Source organism: Ascaphus truei, chromosome 10, assembly GCF_040206685.1.
Source record: "Ascaphus truei isolate aAscTru1 chromosome 10, aAscTru1.hap1, whole genome shotgun sequence".
Classification (NCBI taxonomy): domain Eukaryota; kingdom Metazoa; phylum Chordata; class Amphibia; order Anura; family Ascaphidae; genus Ascaphus; species Ascaphus truei.
In genome coordinates this window covers 43,869,067-43,888,370 of record NC_134492.1, presented here as the reverse complement: position 1 = coordinate 43,888,370, position 19,304 = coordinate 43,869,067, and the positions used below count along the sequence as shown (strand labels likewise).

Sequence of the window (19,304 nt, the reverse complement as noted above, 5' to 3'; positions counted from 1 at the left end):
AACATCTTATCCAGGCTATCATTTCGAGACAAACACAGAGAATTCTGCACATATAAAACCAAGTGCAAATGTGTGCTTGATAATTCATTGATTATCCCTCAAATCTGTCTTGCTGGAGTGTCACAAGGAGAGCTCTCTGAACCTAAATCTATTTCATATAGAGTAGTGTTTCTGACCGTTGTAATAGTGTCATAATCAGCATTGCTTCATGTCCCAGGTCTTCAATGGCCAGGAAAGCCATGGTCCTAAAATAAACACGCAACTTTAAAATGGTTACTTAATGCGTGGAGGGTTTTATTGCACAACTTTAATTACTTGGTAAAATAAAGAAACATTGTAAGGAGGTGAAAAAGCTCTTCTTTTATTTGATGTACATGTGCGATATCTACAGGACGGTCCTATAATCTCTGAGCACACTAGGAGACCACATTAATAACATTCATTGTGAAATTATCCGGACGTTTTCTATGGTGAAGAACAATGTGAAATATTGTAGAGGGGCTCAGTTAGACTTCATAAAATGATGTATTATGAATGCGTGTCTGCAGTAAAAAAAATGCTTGAGGATCTCACAATGAACTGTGTGGGTTAAAATGAAAAGTACAACTGATTTTTAAAACAATATATTTCTGGACTAAGTGGGAACACACCTTTAAATAATGCAACTTTCTAGAACCAATGTTTAGGCAGGTATATGTTAAGTCTGGGATTGCCATTAATGGTAAAACACAAACAATATTAATTCATATTATTCATTTTTGCTGCAGGATGGGACATGTAAACATTGTATTATGATCCCATCCCAACCTGCTCAGACCATTAGGATTTACAGCCTGTTCTGTCTCAAGAACAAAAATCAGCTAGTTTTCATTATTAATACAGATGTCATCATCAACATTATTACCATTATTGGGAATCTAATGTACTTATCCAAACTCAAAGCAGAAAAGTTGAAGGAGCACTGTGTGTTCCAACACAAATTGATTTATTAGCAGAAAACAATAGACACAACCATAACTGGCATAGCATTATGTTCGTACTATTATCGTGCCGGTACATGCATTAGGAAAAAAAGCTTTTCATGATTGTTGTGTGGGTTATCCTTTAATTTTCTACTGCCAAGTACATTTCCGTTGTAGCACACAATGCTCTATTTACCAAGTTCTATTCTAAAGCTTTATAACAGTGCACTCCTCCCTAGACATGGGTTGAGGTTTCTGGGTAAGACCATGCAGGGGATATTTACACTGCCTAGCCCTTATACTATAAGATTCTAGGAACTTGCCACTTGTGAGATTGGATCGCACACTGTTATTCCCAGAAATGAAAAGAGCAAAATAACTTTAGGCTTTCAGAAATCCAGGAGACATTCTATAATCACATTAAAAGGTAGGTTCCACTGGTCCCGATACAAGTCAGGGTCTTAATAATTTTAAAAATAGTTTGCTAAAATGTATATTTGTCATCTAAATGCTAGCTGAACCCCCCATGAACTGTAAGTGAATGGAACTTTAGGTCTGTTCAGTGGGGAAGCTTGTTTAACATACTGTACCGATGACAAGTCGAATACAATGACAGTACTCCATGTCTAAAAGTAGAGACAGTCTTACAGTCAAGGATGGATCTTTGTGAGATGAACCTGTAGGAATGTATTTTTCTTTTTTCTTTCTTCAACAGCCATCGTTTACAATGACAATTATACGAAGAGAGGACACTGCAGTCAACACAGCAGTTCCTCCTGCAGCTCTATGTACTCACAAAATGTACCACATGCGAGAATTACAACAGCATTGTGAAAAAGCACGGTTTGCAATATACAGTATTTTATGTCTACACCAACATGCGCACATTTACTAGGAGAGAAGCAGTGCCAATTTCTCTGCTATTTACTCATTCAGTCCCATAAGAGACACAACACTACAGATTTTTTTGTTACTGGAAGGGTTACCAAATGATTAGGAGTCCATTAATATTTGAGCTTATATATTGTTTCCCCACCAAACCCCATGGAAGGGGTCACTTAGAATATCTAGTGGCAGCCACAATATCGGTAAAATGGTGTAAAATACCTTATATACAGTTCTTTGTAAACATGCACCATAATGCAGAAATAAAACCTTACTGAACTTTGCATACAATACAACGTGTACGGTAATGGAGATGTTCTCTGCACATAGTGAATGAAAAGCCTCGCTGGCTTATTTTCGCTAGTTCCATGACAACAAAAAGTAAGAAGCATTATTTTCTTTATTTTTTTTCTCTTTATTTCCCCCGGCAACAGTGGTATCATTTCGCTTCTTGCGCTTTCTTCGTGTTCTGTTTTTCTTTGGCCTGAAACGGAAAAGGGAAGATCAGAGAGTGCTCAGGCAGCATCATGTTCTATAGAAAGACAGGGGGGGATATGAGGAGATCTAGCATGGAAATAAAAGGTACACAAGGTAAGTGTGAAGATAGGCAGTCCAAGAGGTCGTGCACTGAACATGTAGGATAGCGGGAGTCAGGTGAAATGCGAGCCAATCGCTGACTACAATGAATTCAACTCTGGAATAACCGCCCAAATTATGTGACCCTTTTAGCCTCTGTGAGGGCTCTACATTGAACTTTACAGGTACAATATGTTGGGGGGGGGGGGGGGAGAAGGGGGGTTGTTTGTTTTTAAAAAATAAAATTACAACCTTATTCTGTGGCCACCTTGAGGTACATGGAGATAAATTCACTTGCCCATTTTCATGAAGAGCTACAGCAACACAGGAAATCTTATTCTCCTACTTCAAAAGACAGTGCTGGTACTGCTCAGCTACTGCTTTTCTGACTCCTTACAGTATTTGTTGTGATCAGGAGTAAAAAAAAAAAAAAAAATGAAAGCAGCTAACCTATACAGAGACATTTAAAAAAATGTTATGTGCCCGACATGGATCCAGGGGCCCCGAACTCTGGGCCAGCCCCATTCCCACAGAATCTTACTTTTAAAACTCCCTGACAAGAATACTCGTCTGAGAAAACAGAGAAACAGAGTGGTCACCAGAATCAGCCGCGGTCCAGTGGCCCATAGGAAGCCTCGACATCATAGGGATATAGCGTATTGGGTTTCTATTGACTGACCGCAACGCCCTATTCATTTAACAAATGGACACCAAAAAAGGTTAATTCCATAGCAACTGAAGGGTCTTTGGACCAAGTGAGGGTAACTCCCAGATCGATTTGTAGTTACGAAACAATTTAAAAAAAAAAAAAATTGAACAAAATGTTGCTTTAAATAAAATAAAAAGTAAAACACTACTGTAAGATGTTACAATGGAGAATGTGATAGTGCAACCAAATGACTTGTACCGGCGCTAATAGACACCTTATTATAATTAAGTGCAATAACAAAATGCAATACTTAAGAGTGGTGTGTGTCCCAGAAGAACACACTTCTCCACCTTCCAAGGAATATGTACAGATTCCTTAAATAGGTAGTTTTGATCCACGGGGGGGGGGGGGGAAGGGAGCGGTATTCTCAGGAACACACCCAAAAAATAAAAAGATACACAATAATGGTGCAGTATATTAAGGCAAAAGGGAAGGGTGAATCTTGGCTCTAATGCAATTCCTACTTACAGCAGGTAAGATATAAGCAGGCAGTGGTCTGACTGTCAGGATGATGTAGGTGTAGGATTAACACAGAGAGGGGAATTTGATAGTAGATAACTTCATGCGGGATACTTTCAAGGTATAACAGCTCAGATTCACGCAGAATGATATAGGAAAGAGAGACGGACCATAGTATAGATCACAAAGTACAGATTTTATCCCATCAAGCAAGGTGCACAAACGTACTTACAATAAGTACTTGAAAGATATTCACGTAGCAGTTTCGTGAGACAGTAGAGGGCTTTTTTGGCGATGGTGAGCTGGCTGGCTGGATGTCTTCCCTTAGCCAAGCCTTTAGTCCACCACAGCCCTGCTGTACGTGTACGTGAAGACGTGTGAGGTGCCTGCTGTTTACACTAGCGATCGGCTGAGACTCATCTCCCCTGCTCTCCACCGGATGTCATCACCCGTGCCGCCGGAAGTGAAGTCAGACGCCATACCGCGACGGGGAGGTGGAAGCTAAGGGAAGACATCCAGCCAGCCAGCTCACCATCGCCAAAAAAGCCCTCTACTGTCTCACGAAACTGCTACGTGAATATCTTTCAAGTACTTATTGTAAGTACGTTTGTGCACCTTGCTTGATGGGATAAAATCTGTACTTTGTGATCTATACTATGGTCCGTCTCTCTTTCCTATATCATTCTGCGTGAATCTGAGCTGTTATACCTTGAGAGTATCCCGCATGAAGTTATCTACTATCAAATTCCCCTCTCTGTGTTAATCCTACACCTACATCATCCTGACAGAGTCAGACCACTGCCTGCTTATATCTTACCTGCTGTAAGTAGGAATTGCATTAGAGCCAAGATTCACCCTTCCCTTTTGCCTTAATATACTGCACCATTATTGTGTATCTTTTTATTTTTTGGGTGTGTTCCTGAGAATACCGCTCACTCCCCCACCCCCGTGGATCAAGACAATGGAGAATGTGATCAGGACGAAAGAAAAGTAATGAAAAAAAAGGTATTGTGTAGAAGAAAATAGGACAGTGTAGTGAGACGAAGTGTAACAAACATGCCTGCAGTACTTATTCCAGCCAGTCTCGTAACAATACATACAGACTAATACAGAGAGGTAAAAGCAGCCAAGAAAATACAGTATGGCCATTTTGCACACAAATCAATGAAGTACCGGCAGTTCAAAGTGGATAGAAGTAAACAAGGGATTTATTAGGACAGTTCCTTTGTACATAAAGATCCATGATTTCAGAGGACAGTCCTATAAAATGCGTTCCTTTGGGTTATTATAAAAAGGGCATCTTGTTTTATCATCTAAATGTAGTAGTGTCTTTTTAAAAGATTTTAAACTAGGAAATTGAGCGACCAGCCTCCCAACAGTTTAACAATGACATTTCAGCGTTGCGTGTGAGACAAAGGGTTCGTTTTCCACTCCAAGTTAGATTTGAGGTTTGATCTGTGAACACATGATCAAGCACAGCTTCACACAATACATTAAGGGGGAGATTTAGTAAGGTCAGTTGTGGGTTAATGCAACGATCATGGCCATTGACTTGAATGGCAGTTAACACACGATGCCTTAGGCCTCAACCGACCTCCGTGAATCTCGCTCTGTGTCTCCTTTATTCTGGCTCTGAAGAGGTGGCACAATGCTATCTCCACTACACGTTAAAGCAAATGTGGTGTTCTGGCACCCTCCAGAGGTCAGCATGTGAAACAGCAGGCAAATAAAGGCATGAAGGAATGAGGATGAATGGAAATCTTTCTGTTTCGTGCGACTCTGCTTAACCTTAAGAGGTTTATTCTAGATCAGCCGAAGCAGCCGATTGGACCATTTTCAGCCAAAAAAGCCCATTGAAGTGAATGCAGCTTCGGTGCATATAGAATAAGCCCCTTAGAGCACCCCTATGACTTACCTGGTACGCAGAAGGCCCTGGCACTCCAGGGCCTGTATGGCGTACCCAATACACCATTGGCACTTGCTTGTTTTCTAGGGGCAGATCAGGCTGACTGCTTCGATTGAAACAGAAGTGGGGGGGAGAGGGAGGGCGGAACCTACATTTCTGTTTCCGGCATCAGGGCACCCGTTGCGTCATGATTGCTCCAGGAGCAGTCACAAAACGCAGAAATGCTGGAGGTGTAGAGCCACTGGACCCCCGGCAGTAAAGGTTACTCGTGGATACATTTCTCTTCATCAGCAAAGTTAACTTTGACAATAATTAAGAGTGTTCAATGAGATGAAAACTTTAACAATATGTGGTGCAGAAATTACACTATGGTCGGAAAATTGAATATTTTGTACCTTATTAAGGGTGCGTATCAATTCATGCAAGTCCTTTCCTGGGGTCAGGTTGCATGAACGTCACTGCGACTTTCTGGATTAAACGGTAGAAAGTGAAACGTTTCTAACATCTGGTGCAGGTCATGGAAATAAAATCTATATTTTGTATTAAAAACTACAAAAAGGTATTGATACACCGTCCCCTCGATCTTTAATAGTATTGCGGCAAAATCCACTTTGACCCAGCTGTTGAAAACTACCAATCTAAGACAAATGGGTTAAAGGAGTTCTGACTGCTGGGCACAAAGTCGCTCTCTCTCTGGAAGAAAGTTGCTCAGCCACCCAGAAAAAATAAATTAGGTTTTAAAACGGTGTTTTCTACTGCCCCAGTTGCTTTCCCAGGCTTGCCATGTATTTCCCATACCTGCCTGGTGTCCCCCAGGCAGTTAATGTAACCCTGTGCCTGTGATATGTTCCTTATACCTGGGGGCAGCTTGGCGCTAAAGATTTTCCTCTTTGTACCAAAATGTGTTAATTCGCATGAGAAACACACATGAAACTCTGCCCCTGCTGTTCCCAGACTTGGTCCACCACATTCTCACAGTGTGCCTGCCTGCAGTCCCATGCCGGACTTTGCCCACCACATTCTCACAGTGTGCCTGCCTGCAGTCCCATGCCGGACATTGCACACCACATTCTCACAGTGTGCCTGCCTGCAGTCCCATGCCGGACATTGCACACCACATTCTCACAGTGTGCCTGCCTGCAGTCCCATGCCGGACATTGCACACCACATTCTCACAGTGTGCCTGCCTGCAGTCCCATGCCGGACTTCGGCTCCAAACAGTTGCAATGTTTTCCCCTTGTGTGTGCAAATGTGTTCAGATGCGTGAGAAAAACATGATTTGAAACAAACTTTAAATTCTGCTACGGTTGTTCCCCCAGACTTGCTCTTCGCCCCCCACATTTGCCCAGTCTGCCCCCGGTGTACCATACCTGAATTATGTTCCGGATACTCGTAATGTGTTCCCATAGTTGAACTGTATGGATATGCCTGTACTGCTATCCTTGCTTGTAATACATTTCCCATGCCTGTAGTATATTCCCTCTACCTGTAACATAATGGTAATGTATTTCTATGAGGCCTGTAGTTCCCGGTGGGTATATAGCGCCCCAGGTTAGTATAGCCCTGACAATCTATGGGCATGCTCTTCCGGAGGTCCTGAGCCCACCAAGTCACCCATCTGACTGGCTTGGTATGCTAAAGATTTGGGGATCATATGCAATACCTTTTCACATTTGGAAACCTGGGCTGGTGTGAAATCCTTTGTAGTCCCGCAGACCCCTAGCCACCTTGCTAATTATTAAAGGGTATAACTTTCCCTTTGTCCGAGGACCTTGTGTCCCCGAGTACGTATGCTCAGATCTGCGTCCCGTGTGATCAGGTTACCGGCGTACATACAGCTTTAGTAAAGGCTGCGTGTGTTACTACCTGAACGCGAGCCTGCAAATCCTTTTCAAGACAATGCCTAATCGTGGAAAAGAAACACTTTTTGTTCCGACTTAAGATCCTAAGAAGCAAGCTAGCTACGGCAACACCTTCTACCTATCGGGAATAGGTGTTCCCAGTAGTTCACATGTGCCGGGACTGGGTCGTTATATTTTTATGGACTTTGTACCGATTGTGCTTACTCATACAAAAGAAACCATTTTTGTTCTGGTACTAAAAAGACTCAATAGAGGTAAGCTACCTACGGCAGCACCTTGCATCTAGTAAGATTAGATGTCCTCTCGTGCCGGTCACGTATGGTTTTGCTTTTATGTACGGTGTGTATTTACGCTTAGCCCCGACCAAATAAACTCTGATTTGTTAAAACCTCTGTGTTCTGTCTGGCGACTGAAAGATCTTTGATAGACCGATCAACCCTGATTGTGTTTTTTCAAGTGTTTCTACCCCCCCCCTCCCCCCTACTTGGTGGTCTGCCGACTTCTAGGGACTTGGCTCCCACTTCCTCCACCCATTCCGGAGCAAAGAAGGGCTTTGTCCACCTGGCAAGAATACTTGCTTTGTGGCCACAATATGGGAGCCGGGTCAAGGCTCGTTCTGGCAACCCACAGAAAGCCAAATGGGTAATGTCGCAGCTCTCTATTGGTGACCCTGGCAGACACATACGTAATGTTTAAAGGAAATTACAAACACTTGTTGTCCGGAAATCAGAGAGATCCCCCAAGGGAATCTGCGGGGATTGCCAATTTAATAAAAGTGTCTTTGAAGCAGATGAACCCGCTTTGAATTCCAGTGCCAGCCCCCTGTGCCTCAAGGTATCACAATAAACTCTTCATGACAGGAAGGTATTTTGCAGTGCCGAGTACATTATGTTTCAGAGCGTACATTTTGTCAAAGAACTACAGATATATTATTAAATGCTAAAATGTGGAGCTCGTCTTCTATGAAATAAAGCCTGCAAAGAATATATATATATATGGCCACCATGTAAGTGTTACAAAAACTACTTTACAAACGCTTCGGTAACTGGGACCATGCAGCGATTTGTAGCATTTGCAAACTTGTTAGTTGGGCCTGAAACCCAGAGTCTGAAAAGCACAACAGATATCAGCGTCCAAGGGCCAAAGTCAGGGAGATTAATTGATGTACTTACTCAATTGCCGTCTATAATATACTGATGCTAAGAATGAGTGAGACTCAGAAAATCAGTGACAGCCGACGTGTGTAACGAGAAATGCCAAACAGTATTCTGCTTTTTTGTTTGAATGCCAGCGAGGATGCATCACTATTCCTCCAGAACAGAAAACTAGTGGAAGATTTATAAATGTAAATGGCCATGAGACAGTAATAGGTTCACAAGCATTATGTGGAGACAGAACATTAAGGGAAAATTCACACTTACCTTTTCTACTAGTGGTATTAACTGCTGATGCTCTGCTAATGTCTTTAACAATTCCATAATGAATGGAAGGTAGTTGTGTTTTCTTCTGATATTTTCCACCTGAGAAACACAGTGGTAAAGCAAAGTCAAAGCTACAATCTGTGACTAGTCTTTGACGTGGCTATGAACGGTGTACTCCCTCAAACTCTGAACTTTATCAGTGCCGGAGGTCTGGCAGCACCAGAGTGCCACCGGACCTCCAGCATTTGTGGCCATGTAATTCCTTTAGCGGCCCCCCGCCTGAAGGAAACTGAAGCAGAGGGAGTTCCACTTCAGTTTCGATCGGGCCCAACGCTCCGCGCTGGAGTGATCTGCCCAATCAGGAATCCCAGGAAGAAAAACATTTTGCCGTGACATACCTGGTACATCATCAGGGCAATAAAAAGGTTACAGTAAGTAGTGGTCCTGTTTTGTAATGCAGGAAAGCACAACCTTTCATTAACCCTTCCCCGGGTCTTAACCATGTGATCATTTGGTTTAGCGATCACGTGGTATGACACTGGTCCCCCAGTGTCGTGAACATAAGTGGTGGGGGGAAGGGCGGGGGTCCACTTCCGTTCCGATCGTGTTCACCGCGAGCACCATCTCTCCATTGACCAAGGGCATAAATAGCAGGAACTTCCCTTAATGTTCAGGGAACGAAACAAGGGGAGACCAAGAGTTCATTTCTAGCACGTGTCACAGTCCTCACTGCCGCAGTTTGGGTCCGGCATAGCTACGCAAAGCAATATTAGTGAATCAAACCTTATATCTTTTCAACTTTTGGTTCTCTTCTTCAATTAGCAGCTGATATTTTGCAACTTCGGACTGAATGGAGCTCAGTAAATTGCTGCCTTGGTCTGTGTCCATTGGCTCCTCCTGATAATAATTAAAAGCACAGCATTAATAGCCAGGCAAAACGTTCAACAGTTATGTTTAATGCATGTTAAAAAATGTGACTTCAAATTTGTTTTAATTTATATAGCATTTAATATACGGCTGTAGAAGACTTCACTGTTCCATATAGTGTGTTATGTAGAGATATCTCGTAATGTGCTGTACCAAGACTGGCATTGAATTCTATGGTGACTGTAATATTCTGCGTTATAATGGGACATGTTGTGTGATCTGAGGGAACATCCCATGATACATCTGTACCGGTGCACTGCAAAAAAGAAAACGCATGGAAATGAAGAAATTAAAGTTATAAAAGTCACCACGTTCTTCTGCCAAGTACGAAATGATGAATGTATGTGAAACCTGTCCCGGGTGTCCTATAACTCACAACAGGAGAGTCTTTACCCACTTTGGGCTTAGTGTACAGGCTTTAGGGACAGCCATTAGGATCATCAACTCTGTAAGGTTTTTAGTGGACCTCTGTTCCCTAAGGTGAAGACATTTAAACTGTTTTCAAACCCAATGTGCATCTAGAATGTAGCTGATTCAAACTATTATTAGAAGTGGTTCCAGCACATGCAGTGCAGATTGAAGTTCTACATTATAACACAAGAGATCTTTGGGCAATGTAAACTATTTACACACACTCTGCCATTATTTAATAGGAATGTGAAGAAGCAAAGGAACAATCTTCCCAATATCACTTTATTTTTTCTGTCGATTTTGAATCATCCCATGAATAATGACATATTTCTCAACGCCAGCTTTAATCTGGTAAGACTGTTTCTGGCGAGACGATCATCGGTGCCTACACCGTGGAAAGTCCCAGGTGCGTCCTACGGGAACTGGGTGTATTTACGGATTCGCCAACCATGGTTATCTCTGGCACCTTAAAATTAGAAATGTGACATTATCTTGGGAACAAGGGGGGGGACTAGTGTTCCATAATCACGAAATAAAAAATACATAACGGGTGGATGACATTTTGGCAATAGCATATCTATGCCCCCCCCGCCCCCTCCTACCCAAGCACTAGCCCAAGCCTCTCTTGCTAAGTTCCTTCTGTCTCCTGACCTCTGCAAGCTGTCCCTGCAGCTCGACAATCTTCTGCTCGTAGATCATCTTTCTGTCGGAAACAATGGCCATCAAGTTGAAACGTATCTCACCTTCACTGTATCTGAAAGGAGAGCAATTCCAGGGGAATCAGTGCACAGGAACCAAAGCTTGCAACATTTAAGTCAAATCTAGGACTTTACATGTACATATTTTCATTAAATATTTTTTATGTGTACACAAATAATTGACACAAAACATTTATGTATAGTGTGTCACCTGCTTTCAAGTCACTAAGCAGACTAAGGATGGGCTTTCAAAGGGAGGAAGCAACAAGTGAAAGGAAAGTGCAAATACCCAACTTCGTGAATTCATTTCCCTGTCCCCAAAACGTTGGTATTTGCAAAATAAAGGCCTATCATACATATTTCTTGATCGATAGCATAGCTTTGCCTGTCTGAAACCTCGCGGAAATTATTTCATAGTATCTGCCCGCCAGTTTCTGCTGGGAGAACATTCCACAAGTCTACTACTGCTTCAGTAAAGAACTTCCATACATAGGTCTTGAACTTACCACCCTCCCACATCAGAAAATATCCCTATGCTCAAGGTTCTTATAGACTGAAATACTTCTGTCTCCTGTACTTTGCTTTGATACCCTTGAGGTATCTAAAAATCTGCATCACATCTCCAATGTTGTGCCTGAAAGACCTTAACACCAGGAATCAACAGTTATTGACAAGTAAAGGAAGCTAATTACTTCTGTATTCGCTTCTCTATGACAGGTCGAACTGCGCTGATCCAATCATCTTGGTTGCATACACCTGTAGAGGAAGCAATAGAACAGAATGAAAACACAGATAACACATGAAAGCCCTTCGATGTGCGATTCCGCCTATTATTTTATTTCTAGCTGGAAGAAGGGGGTCTCCGGAGCCGAGCCGTGTTAATTTCACATTCGGGGACCCCCTGCTTTGCGAGATACGGACCTACGGTAGCATCCCTGGCTGGATAAACAATACGAGGTATAAATCTCCCACAGCACGGGAGCCAATAGGAAGGCACAATGTCATCTGATGCCGATTCCTATTGGCCCGCGTGCTGCAGAAGAAGTATCTTGGGTAGCAGGGGGTCCCGGCAAGTGAAATTAACACGATTCAGCTCCAGAGACCCCCCACTTCATACCGATTATTATTTAATTTGTTTAAACGCTTGGAATGCTCTGTTAATAATAATGAATAAGGTACAATTAAACGTAGTCAGCCACAAAACAACCAATTGAATGATCTAAATCGGCTTCTTTAAACTCCTCTAGCCATGCTAAAAGCAAATGTTTCGCTTCTTTTTCGTTTCTCCGCAAATGAATGAAAAACTGCATTTGGATGGGGTGTTTGTTAAGCAGGTGGTTTCTTCACCCTTATCCCACCCTGTGCTTATCAGAGGGGTAAGGGGAGGATGAGAGAGGGAAGCTTTGTCTCTACAAACACATTGGAGACACCGACAACAGGCAAAAGGGAGTAGCCAAAGGAAACAACAATCAGCTCACCACACACCGCCGAAAAAGGATTTAAAAACCAGTTAAACGTGTCACTGCCATTAGTACACTGTGGTCCTAGGAGTTACAGTTCCTTTAAAAGGTGTAGCCCCTCCTAGGGCCATGAATGAACCCATAGAAGAAACATGTTTGAATCGTCATTTTCAAAGCAGCTAAAACAACCACATTGGCCTCTTACTATGAAACAATCCCAAATGTTTACTCATATGAATGCATGCGTGACTCACTGACGTGCCCATCACGGACTCATTCACACACACACAAGTCGCCATCTTTCTTCATCCCAGGAATCCACCGGATGGCAAAACGTTTGATTCTGAATAGCTCGAGCGAGCGTCTTTATGTGACAAGAGCACACTCCAATGTGTAATACATTTTAATTAAACAAGGGAGTTATCAGAAGTCCCGTGTTCCACGGTGTATAGAGTTTGGGGCCAACAGATCTTTGTCTTTGGATCTGTATCCCTCCGGATCCACTGTGGAATGCAGCACTTCCGTATTAGCACTTTAACGTATTAAACTAGCCCCCTAGTGAATATAGCACAATATTCTTTAAACTAAGCAACTATTTGACACTTCTTTTGAGAGTGCATTTACTATTTTGTTTTTTAAGTAGAATTTCAAAAATATATTACACTTTGGAGCATTCTCTCTTGTGCCTTTTAAAGGTATCTTTCTGGATCTGGTCCATCCAAAGAAAATGCCAGGACTTGTGTTTGATCTCTTCCACTTGGTTTAATCCATTTATGCAATCTACTACTTTTTCCTTAACCCTAGAAACCAGCTATTAACCTCAAAACGGTTTTGAATAACCATTGAGACTTTATTTTTATTTATGGACTAATTTCCCTTTTTTTTTACCCAATATATGAATATGAATTATTTCCCTTTGAAGAACTTCTCCATGTATATTTTCACTTGTTTGCTTTGACAGTGTTCTTTACAACTTTGTTTTCTATCCATTTCACATATACAGTCTATTCATATATACTTACTGGTTCACCTATGTCATGCGAAGGAAGTTAGCACCAATTCGTTTTATTAAAGGGTCTTCATATATACAACTGAGGCGCTCAACCATTAGGGGCCCACCGTGGTTCTCGTCACACTTATTAAAAAAAAGAAAGTACAGTATATGCGATACAATTTGCGGCCTAAGGCAAGAGCAACATTCTTTACCTAAATCGATTGGTCCTTCCCTTAAGCCATCCAACTCGTAGAGTCGTCCGTTGACTGGAAAGTAGCTAACAAAATGAAACGCATCTTCATCTTTTGCTGAAGACTTTGCATCAAATTCAAACATCTGTTGTCTGTTGTGTTGATAGGAAAGAAAAGGCAGAGTGATCACAGAGCTGCTCGGCACAGTTAAAAACACGGTCAACTCCCCCCATGGCGATGTTCATTTCAAGGAATGGTCATGGGGCAAAAAGCTTTATATTGCCAGCACATCTGTATGGTGTGACGTTTTGATCTCTTAAAAAGAATAAGGGACTGAACATTTAGGGACCCACTATAGTGATGTGTTTTATTAGTAAAGTCATTTATTCTGGTTTCAAATGCCAGCTGTGCCTTGTCGTGAGAAATGTACTAATCATTGGCATATGGGCCCATATTTACCAAGAAGTCTTCTGCCATAAGTCCCTCTCCGGAGCTAGAATACACCTTACAGCCCATTGACTTTAATGGTCTATAAAAAAAAAAAAACACTTTCCAGTGCCAGGTTTTATAACAAAAGACTGAAGTATATATGGGCCAAGACGCTTCAGGGTTTTTGCACCACTTGCTTTTTCATTTACCAGTTTGGAGCAGTGTTATGTAGGAGTCTGTCCTATACTCTATTTCTCTAGCCTATAGGACAGTGTTTTTTAGCAAGGGTCCTAAGAAGGCAGGGCTTCCCCAGGAATCACTGCAATTTTCAGGTCAATTGAAAATTGGCCAAATACAGACGAATTTGCAATGCATCTGATCTCAGACGTGCTATTAGAGAGGGTTGGGGTTCCTTACAATGCATCTGATCTCACATACGCTATTAGAGAAGGTTGGGGTTCCTTACAATGCATCTGATCTCACATACGCTATTACAGAGGGTTGGGGTTCCTTACAAGGCATCTGATTTCAGACGCGCTATTAGAGAGGGTTGGGGTTCCTTACAATGCATCTGGTCTCAGACGCGCTATTACAGAGGGTTGGGGTTCCTTACAAGGCATCTGATTTCAGACGCACTATTAGAGAGGGTTGGGGTTCCTTAGGCTACGCTTCTAGTGCAGGCGACGTCAGGCTGCAGTCGCTGGAAAAATCAAATTGAGATGACTTCCAGCGATCGCGACCAAGCCGTCGCGTCGCTCTTACTATAAGCGCAGGCAGCAATGCATTTGTTTTGAGGCAACGTCGCGTCACTGTCGCCGGCATTATAAGCGCAGCCTAACAATGCATCTGACCTCAGACGCGCTATTAAGAGAGAGTTGGGGTTCCTTACAATGCATCTGGTCTCAGACGCGCTATTAGAGAGGGTTGGGGTTCCTTACAATGCATCTGGTCTCAGACGCGCTATTAGAGAGGGTTGGGGTTCCTTACAATGCATCTGGTCTCAGACGCGCTATTAGAGAGGGTTGGGGTTCCTTACAATGTATCTGATCTCAGACGCGCTATTAGAGAGGTTTGGGGTTCCTTACAATGCATCTGGTCTCAGACGCACTATTAGAGAGGGTTGGGGTTCCTTACAATGCATCTGGTCTCAGACGCGCTATTAGAGAGGGATGGGATTTCGCAGAATTTCACTATAATTATAGGGTTCTTTAACCAAAAAAATTTGAAAAAAACACTGCTGTAGGGAGAAAGGCCGTGGCATTGTAGAGTCACTCAGTTCATGCTGCGCACGGCCTTCTGTCCTTTATTCTGAAGGGAAATACATTACAAGCGTGATTCTAATCCTTTTCTGTGCATGACTTGGACGGGGCTCAGATGTTCCAGGCTGCTGCCCAAACACGACACAGGTTGGCTTGGAAACCTGGGCACAACAAGGCAAACTGAGAGGCGGAGGCCCTGCCGTTTTTAAGCCCCCTCCTCAACCCTCTTAAAACTTCTTTAACCCAGACTGTGCTGAAAAAGCCGCGTAGTACGGCAGGTATAAGTTATAGGTCCATGTTAAAATGACAAGAATCACAGAGTGCTCATTTTGCATGTCGTCATTACCCAGAATCCCTAGCTGCAGTGGAAGCATTGTATACTAAGAGATAATGGGGGAAGGATATTTTTATTTGCTGTACAGTAGAGGGGTTTTGACACTTTTTTACCCACTGTAACTTGTTTCGTGTCTGGTTATACACACTCGGCAGCTTCGCATTGCAAAGCCAGTAACCAACCTCACCGGGAAGAGGCCCAAAAGTTTTCTAAACAGCCGTCTGCTAGTAGGGTTACTGGCTATGCACTTCTGTAACCCAGGCTGTGTAATACGGCAGGCGTATGCTTATAGGTGTCCATGTTAAAATGGACAAGAAGCCAAGAGTGACACACTGAGTGCTCATTTGCATGTCATTACCCAGAATCCCTGGCTGCAGTGGAAGCATTGTATGCTAAGAGATATTGGGGAAAGACCTGCCTGATATATGCAAATGTGCTCAACTGGTATTTTTATTTGCTGCTATTTTAAGGACATTTAATAAGGCAGTTATACTACTAGGGTCAGGTTCACTGCTTTTTCAAAACAACTTTTATTTGATTTTCAGCATCCAGATCGCTGAAACCCTCCATCACTTTTCTATTTGGGAGAAATTGTGATCTGTAATTTTTACAGACAATGCTATTTATTTGGTAAACACTGCGTTGAAAACCAACTCAGCCCAGTTCACTACCAGCATGAAAACCCTCAAGCATTTTTCTTCAGTAGACCTCCAACTAGCTCCTAACAAAAGGAATATGTCTTATAAATGCTGTCAAAGCTCATCAAAGCTGAGCTTTTGGGTTAAAACGATCATTTTGAAACTACCGTTTTAGATGGTTAAGAAATAGCTTTTTCAAACAGTTACTGAATCCACGATTAGATGGTTTATAATCGGAAAAATACGGATTTAACATTATTTACTGGCAGACTTTGTATAACTATTTCTAATACATTTCTTGGCTGACAATTGCTGTTTTAATTAGAAACTCCAAGATGAAATATCGGACATTGTTTCACAGATTTTGTGAACACAAATCCATTCATTTAATAAAGACCACTTACTAATAATTGCATTTACAGGTCTTCCCAATGTCCCCTAAACCTGGGGACTTACCGTTGCCAAGTCATGCAGTTTAACAGCTCTTATAGATGCACATAAAAGGTCAATGTTGTTGCAGTATGCCCCATTTGTGCCAAAGTCATTGCCAAACAGCTGCAATGTATTAAACGTTCTCCTGGAACACACGGGATTCTGGGATAACAGGCACTCGCAGCATGATCCCATTTCCGGATACACTTAACCTGCCGCTTCCCAGCAATTGTGTTTTCAGAGCGGTCATGTGTTTGTGCACCAGCCTGGAACACACCGTCTCCCTCGAAGTCATGCACTTGGAAGGGTAAGCAGTGCAATTCTGCAATCCTCAGTCAACCAAAACAACAAAGAAGGTCTCCCTTCCACCTACACAGAGAACACTGGCACCAGCTTCCTTTATGGCAAGAAATGGTAATGGGGAGCGTGAATCGGGCTTTACACACATTGCTCAGGCCCCTTTTGCAAGGGGTTAGAAAACACATTTCAGCCTCCATTCAATACAATGAGACGATTCTAATATTGGGGCTACGGATAAGAATGTAAAGCCTGGATTGTACAAGTGAAGAAGCATGCCTGGCATTATGGCATATGCGGAGAGTGGGGGAGAAAATGCTTTAAGGCCGAGTGCTTTCCTTGTATGGCACCTTTCGCTCGACGCCGCCAAGTGCCGTTACAAATTAGTGACTGTGCCCAAACCCGGTAACCATTGGGGTACATCTCTCAAACTGATTTCAGAATGGTTTATACTAGACTAGGGCTCAAATATTAAGCAAGCGAGAGTATCCTTAAAAAAGAAAATCATGTTTCTTAAAAACAACCAAAGGTTCTCCTGCTGCTTTGTCAGGAGGTTACAATGACTGCTATCCATGCTGCCGCGGTGCAGGAGGTTAGAATGACTGCTATCCATGCTGCCGCGGTGCAGGAGGTTAGAATGACTGCTATCCATGCTGCCGCGGTGCAGGAGGTTAGAATGACTGCTATCCATGCTGCCGCGGTGCAGGAGGTTACAATGACTGCTATCCATGCTGCCGCGGTGCAGGAGGTTAGAATGACTGCTATCCATGCTGCCGCTCAGCAGGAGGTTAGAATGACTGCTATCCATGCTGCCGCGGTGCAGGAGGTTACAATGACTGCTATCCATGCTGCCGCGGTGCAGGAGGTTAGAATGACTGCTATCCATGCTGCCGCGGTGCAGGAGGTTACAATGACTGCTATCCATGCTGCCGCGGTGCAGGAGGTTAGAATGACTGCTATCCATGCTGCCGCGGTGCAGGAGGTTACAATGACTGCTATCCATGCTGCCGCGGTGCAGGAGGTTACAATGACTGCTATCCATGCTGCCGCGGTGCAGGAGGTTACAATGACTGCTATCCATGCTGCCGCGGTGCAGGAGGTTACAATGACTGCTATCCATGCTGCCGCGGTGCAGGAGGTTAGAATGACTGCTATCCATGCTGCTGCTCAGCAGGAGGTTAGAATGACTGCTATCCATGCTGCCGCTCAGCAGGAGGTTAGAATGACTGCTATCCATGCTGCCGCGGTGCAGGAGGTTAGAATGACTGCTATCCATGCTGCCGCGGTGCAGGAGGTTAGAATGACTGCTATCCATGCTGCCGCGGTGCAGGAGGTTAGAGTGACTGCTATCCATGCTGCCGCTCAGCAGGAGGTTAGAATGACTGCTATCCATGCTGCCGCGGTGCAGGAGGTTAGAATGACTGCTATCCATGCTGCCGCGGTGCAGGAGGTTAGAATGACTGCTATCCATGCTGCCGCGGTGCAGGAGGTTAGAATGACTGCTACCCATGCTGCAGCGGTGCAGGAGGTTAGAATGACTGCTATCCAGGCTGCCGCGGTGCAGGAGGTTAGAATGACTGCTATCCATGCTGCCGCGGTGCAGGAGGTTAGAATGACTGCTATCCATGCTGCCGCGGTGCAGGAGGTTAGAATGACTGCTATCCATGCTGCCGCGGTGCAGGAGGTTACAATGACTGCTATCCATGCTGCCGCGGTGCAGGAGGTTAGAATGACTGCTATCCATGCTGCCGCGGTGCAGGAGGTTAGAATGACTGCTATCCATGCTGCCGCGGTCATGATTACACACGGGTGGGCAGTGTTTCTGGCCTGTTACAACGTGTTTATTGAGTGGTTTATAAACTCTGTTCTCTGTAGCAGAGATCATATTTGGATCACTAGATTTAGTTAAGAGAGCAGTTCCTCCTGCTGAGCTTTTCTCCCCCCCCCCACCCCCCCCCCTCCCTTTCTCGGAGAAGGGGGTCTCAGGAGCTAAACCGCATTTATTTCAGCTCCAGGGACCCCCTGCTTCCCAAGATACTCCCCGGGGAAGGTGCCGCCGGTAGCATCCCCTCCGGTGTAATCAAAAGAGAGGTTTATGTCTCCTGAGTAACACAGGCCAACAAGAAGACAGGGCATTGTCGCGGCTTCCTATTGGTCCGAATGACGCGGGGGATTTAAACCTCCAGGAAATGCTGGCGGCACTGTCCCCGGGAAGTATCTTAAGAAGCAGGGGGTCCCCACAGCTGAAATTAACACGGTTCAACTTCAGATCCCCCCTGATTCCTATACATGTTTAAAACAGTTGGGAGCTTGGGAGGAATAACCCTTTAATTTGACCACAAAGTACAAGTTGCTAGTAGCAAACCAGCGTCCTGTAAACTCCGGAACACCAGTTTGATGGTAAGCTCCGTGGGGTAAGCTCCGTGGGGTAAGCTCCGTGGGGTAGGGTGTGCA

The 19,304-nt window shown here is 43.7% G+C and overlaps 1 protein-coding gene across 4 annotated transcripts in view; it reads right to left on the bottom strand.

Moving 5' to 3' along the window:
* Positions 1–272: 272 nt before the first annotated feature.
* Positions 273–19,304, bottom strand: part of UCHL5 (ubiquitin C-terminal hydrolase L5) — a 37,992-nt gene continuing 18,960 nt past the window's right edge. Inside the window, exons 6-13 of one of the 4 annotated variants that reach the window (XR_012804123.1) lie at positions 13,483–13,613; positions 11,509–11,572; positions 10,770–10,872; positions 9,564–9,677; positions 8,781–8,879; positions 6,868–6,983; positions 5,893–5,965; positions 273–2,331 (exon numbers count right to left, since the gene is read on the bottom strand). Coding sequence is in view for 3 of the 4 variants with exons in the window: in XM_075616852.1 (XP_075472967.1) it covers positions 5,915–5,965; positions 8,781–8,879; positions 9,564–9,677; positions 10,770–10,872; positions 11,509–11,572; positions 13,483–13,613 (562 nt within the window). In the remaining variant the exon portion in view is untranslated. Of the gene's footprint in view, positions 2,332–5,892; positions 5,966–6,867; positions 6,984–8,553; positions 8,685–8,780; positions 8,880–9,563; positions 9,678–10,769; positions 10,873–11,508; positions 11,573–13,482; positions 13,614–19,304 lie in introns of those variants that run through there. The other 3 variants (XM_075616852.1, XM_075616853.1, XM_075616855.1) reach the window with 3 other exon arrangements.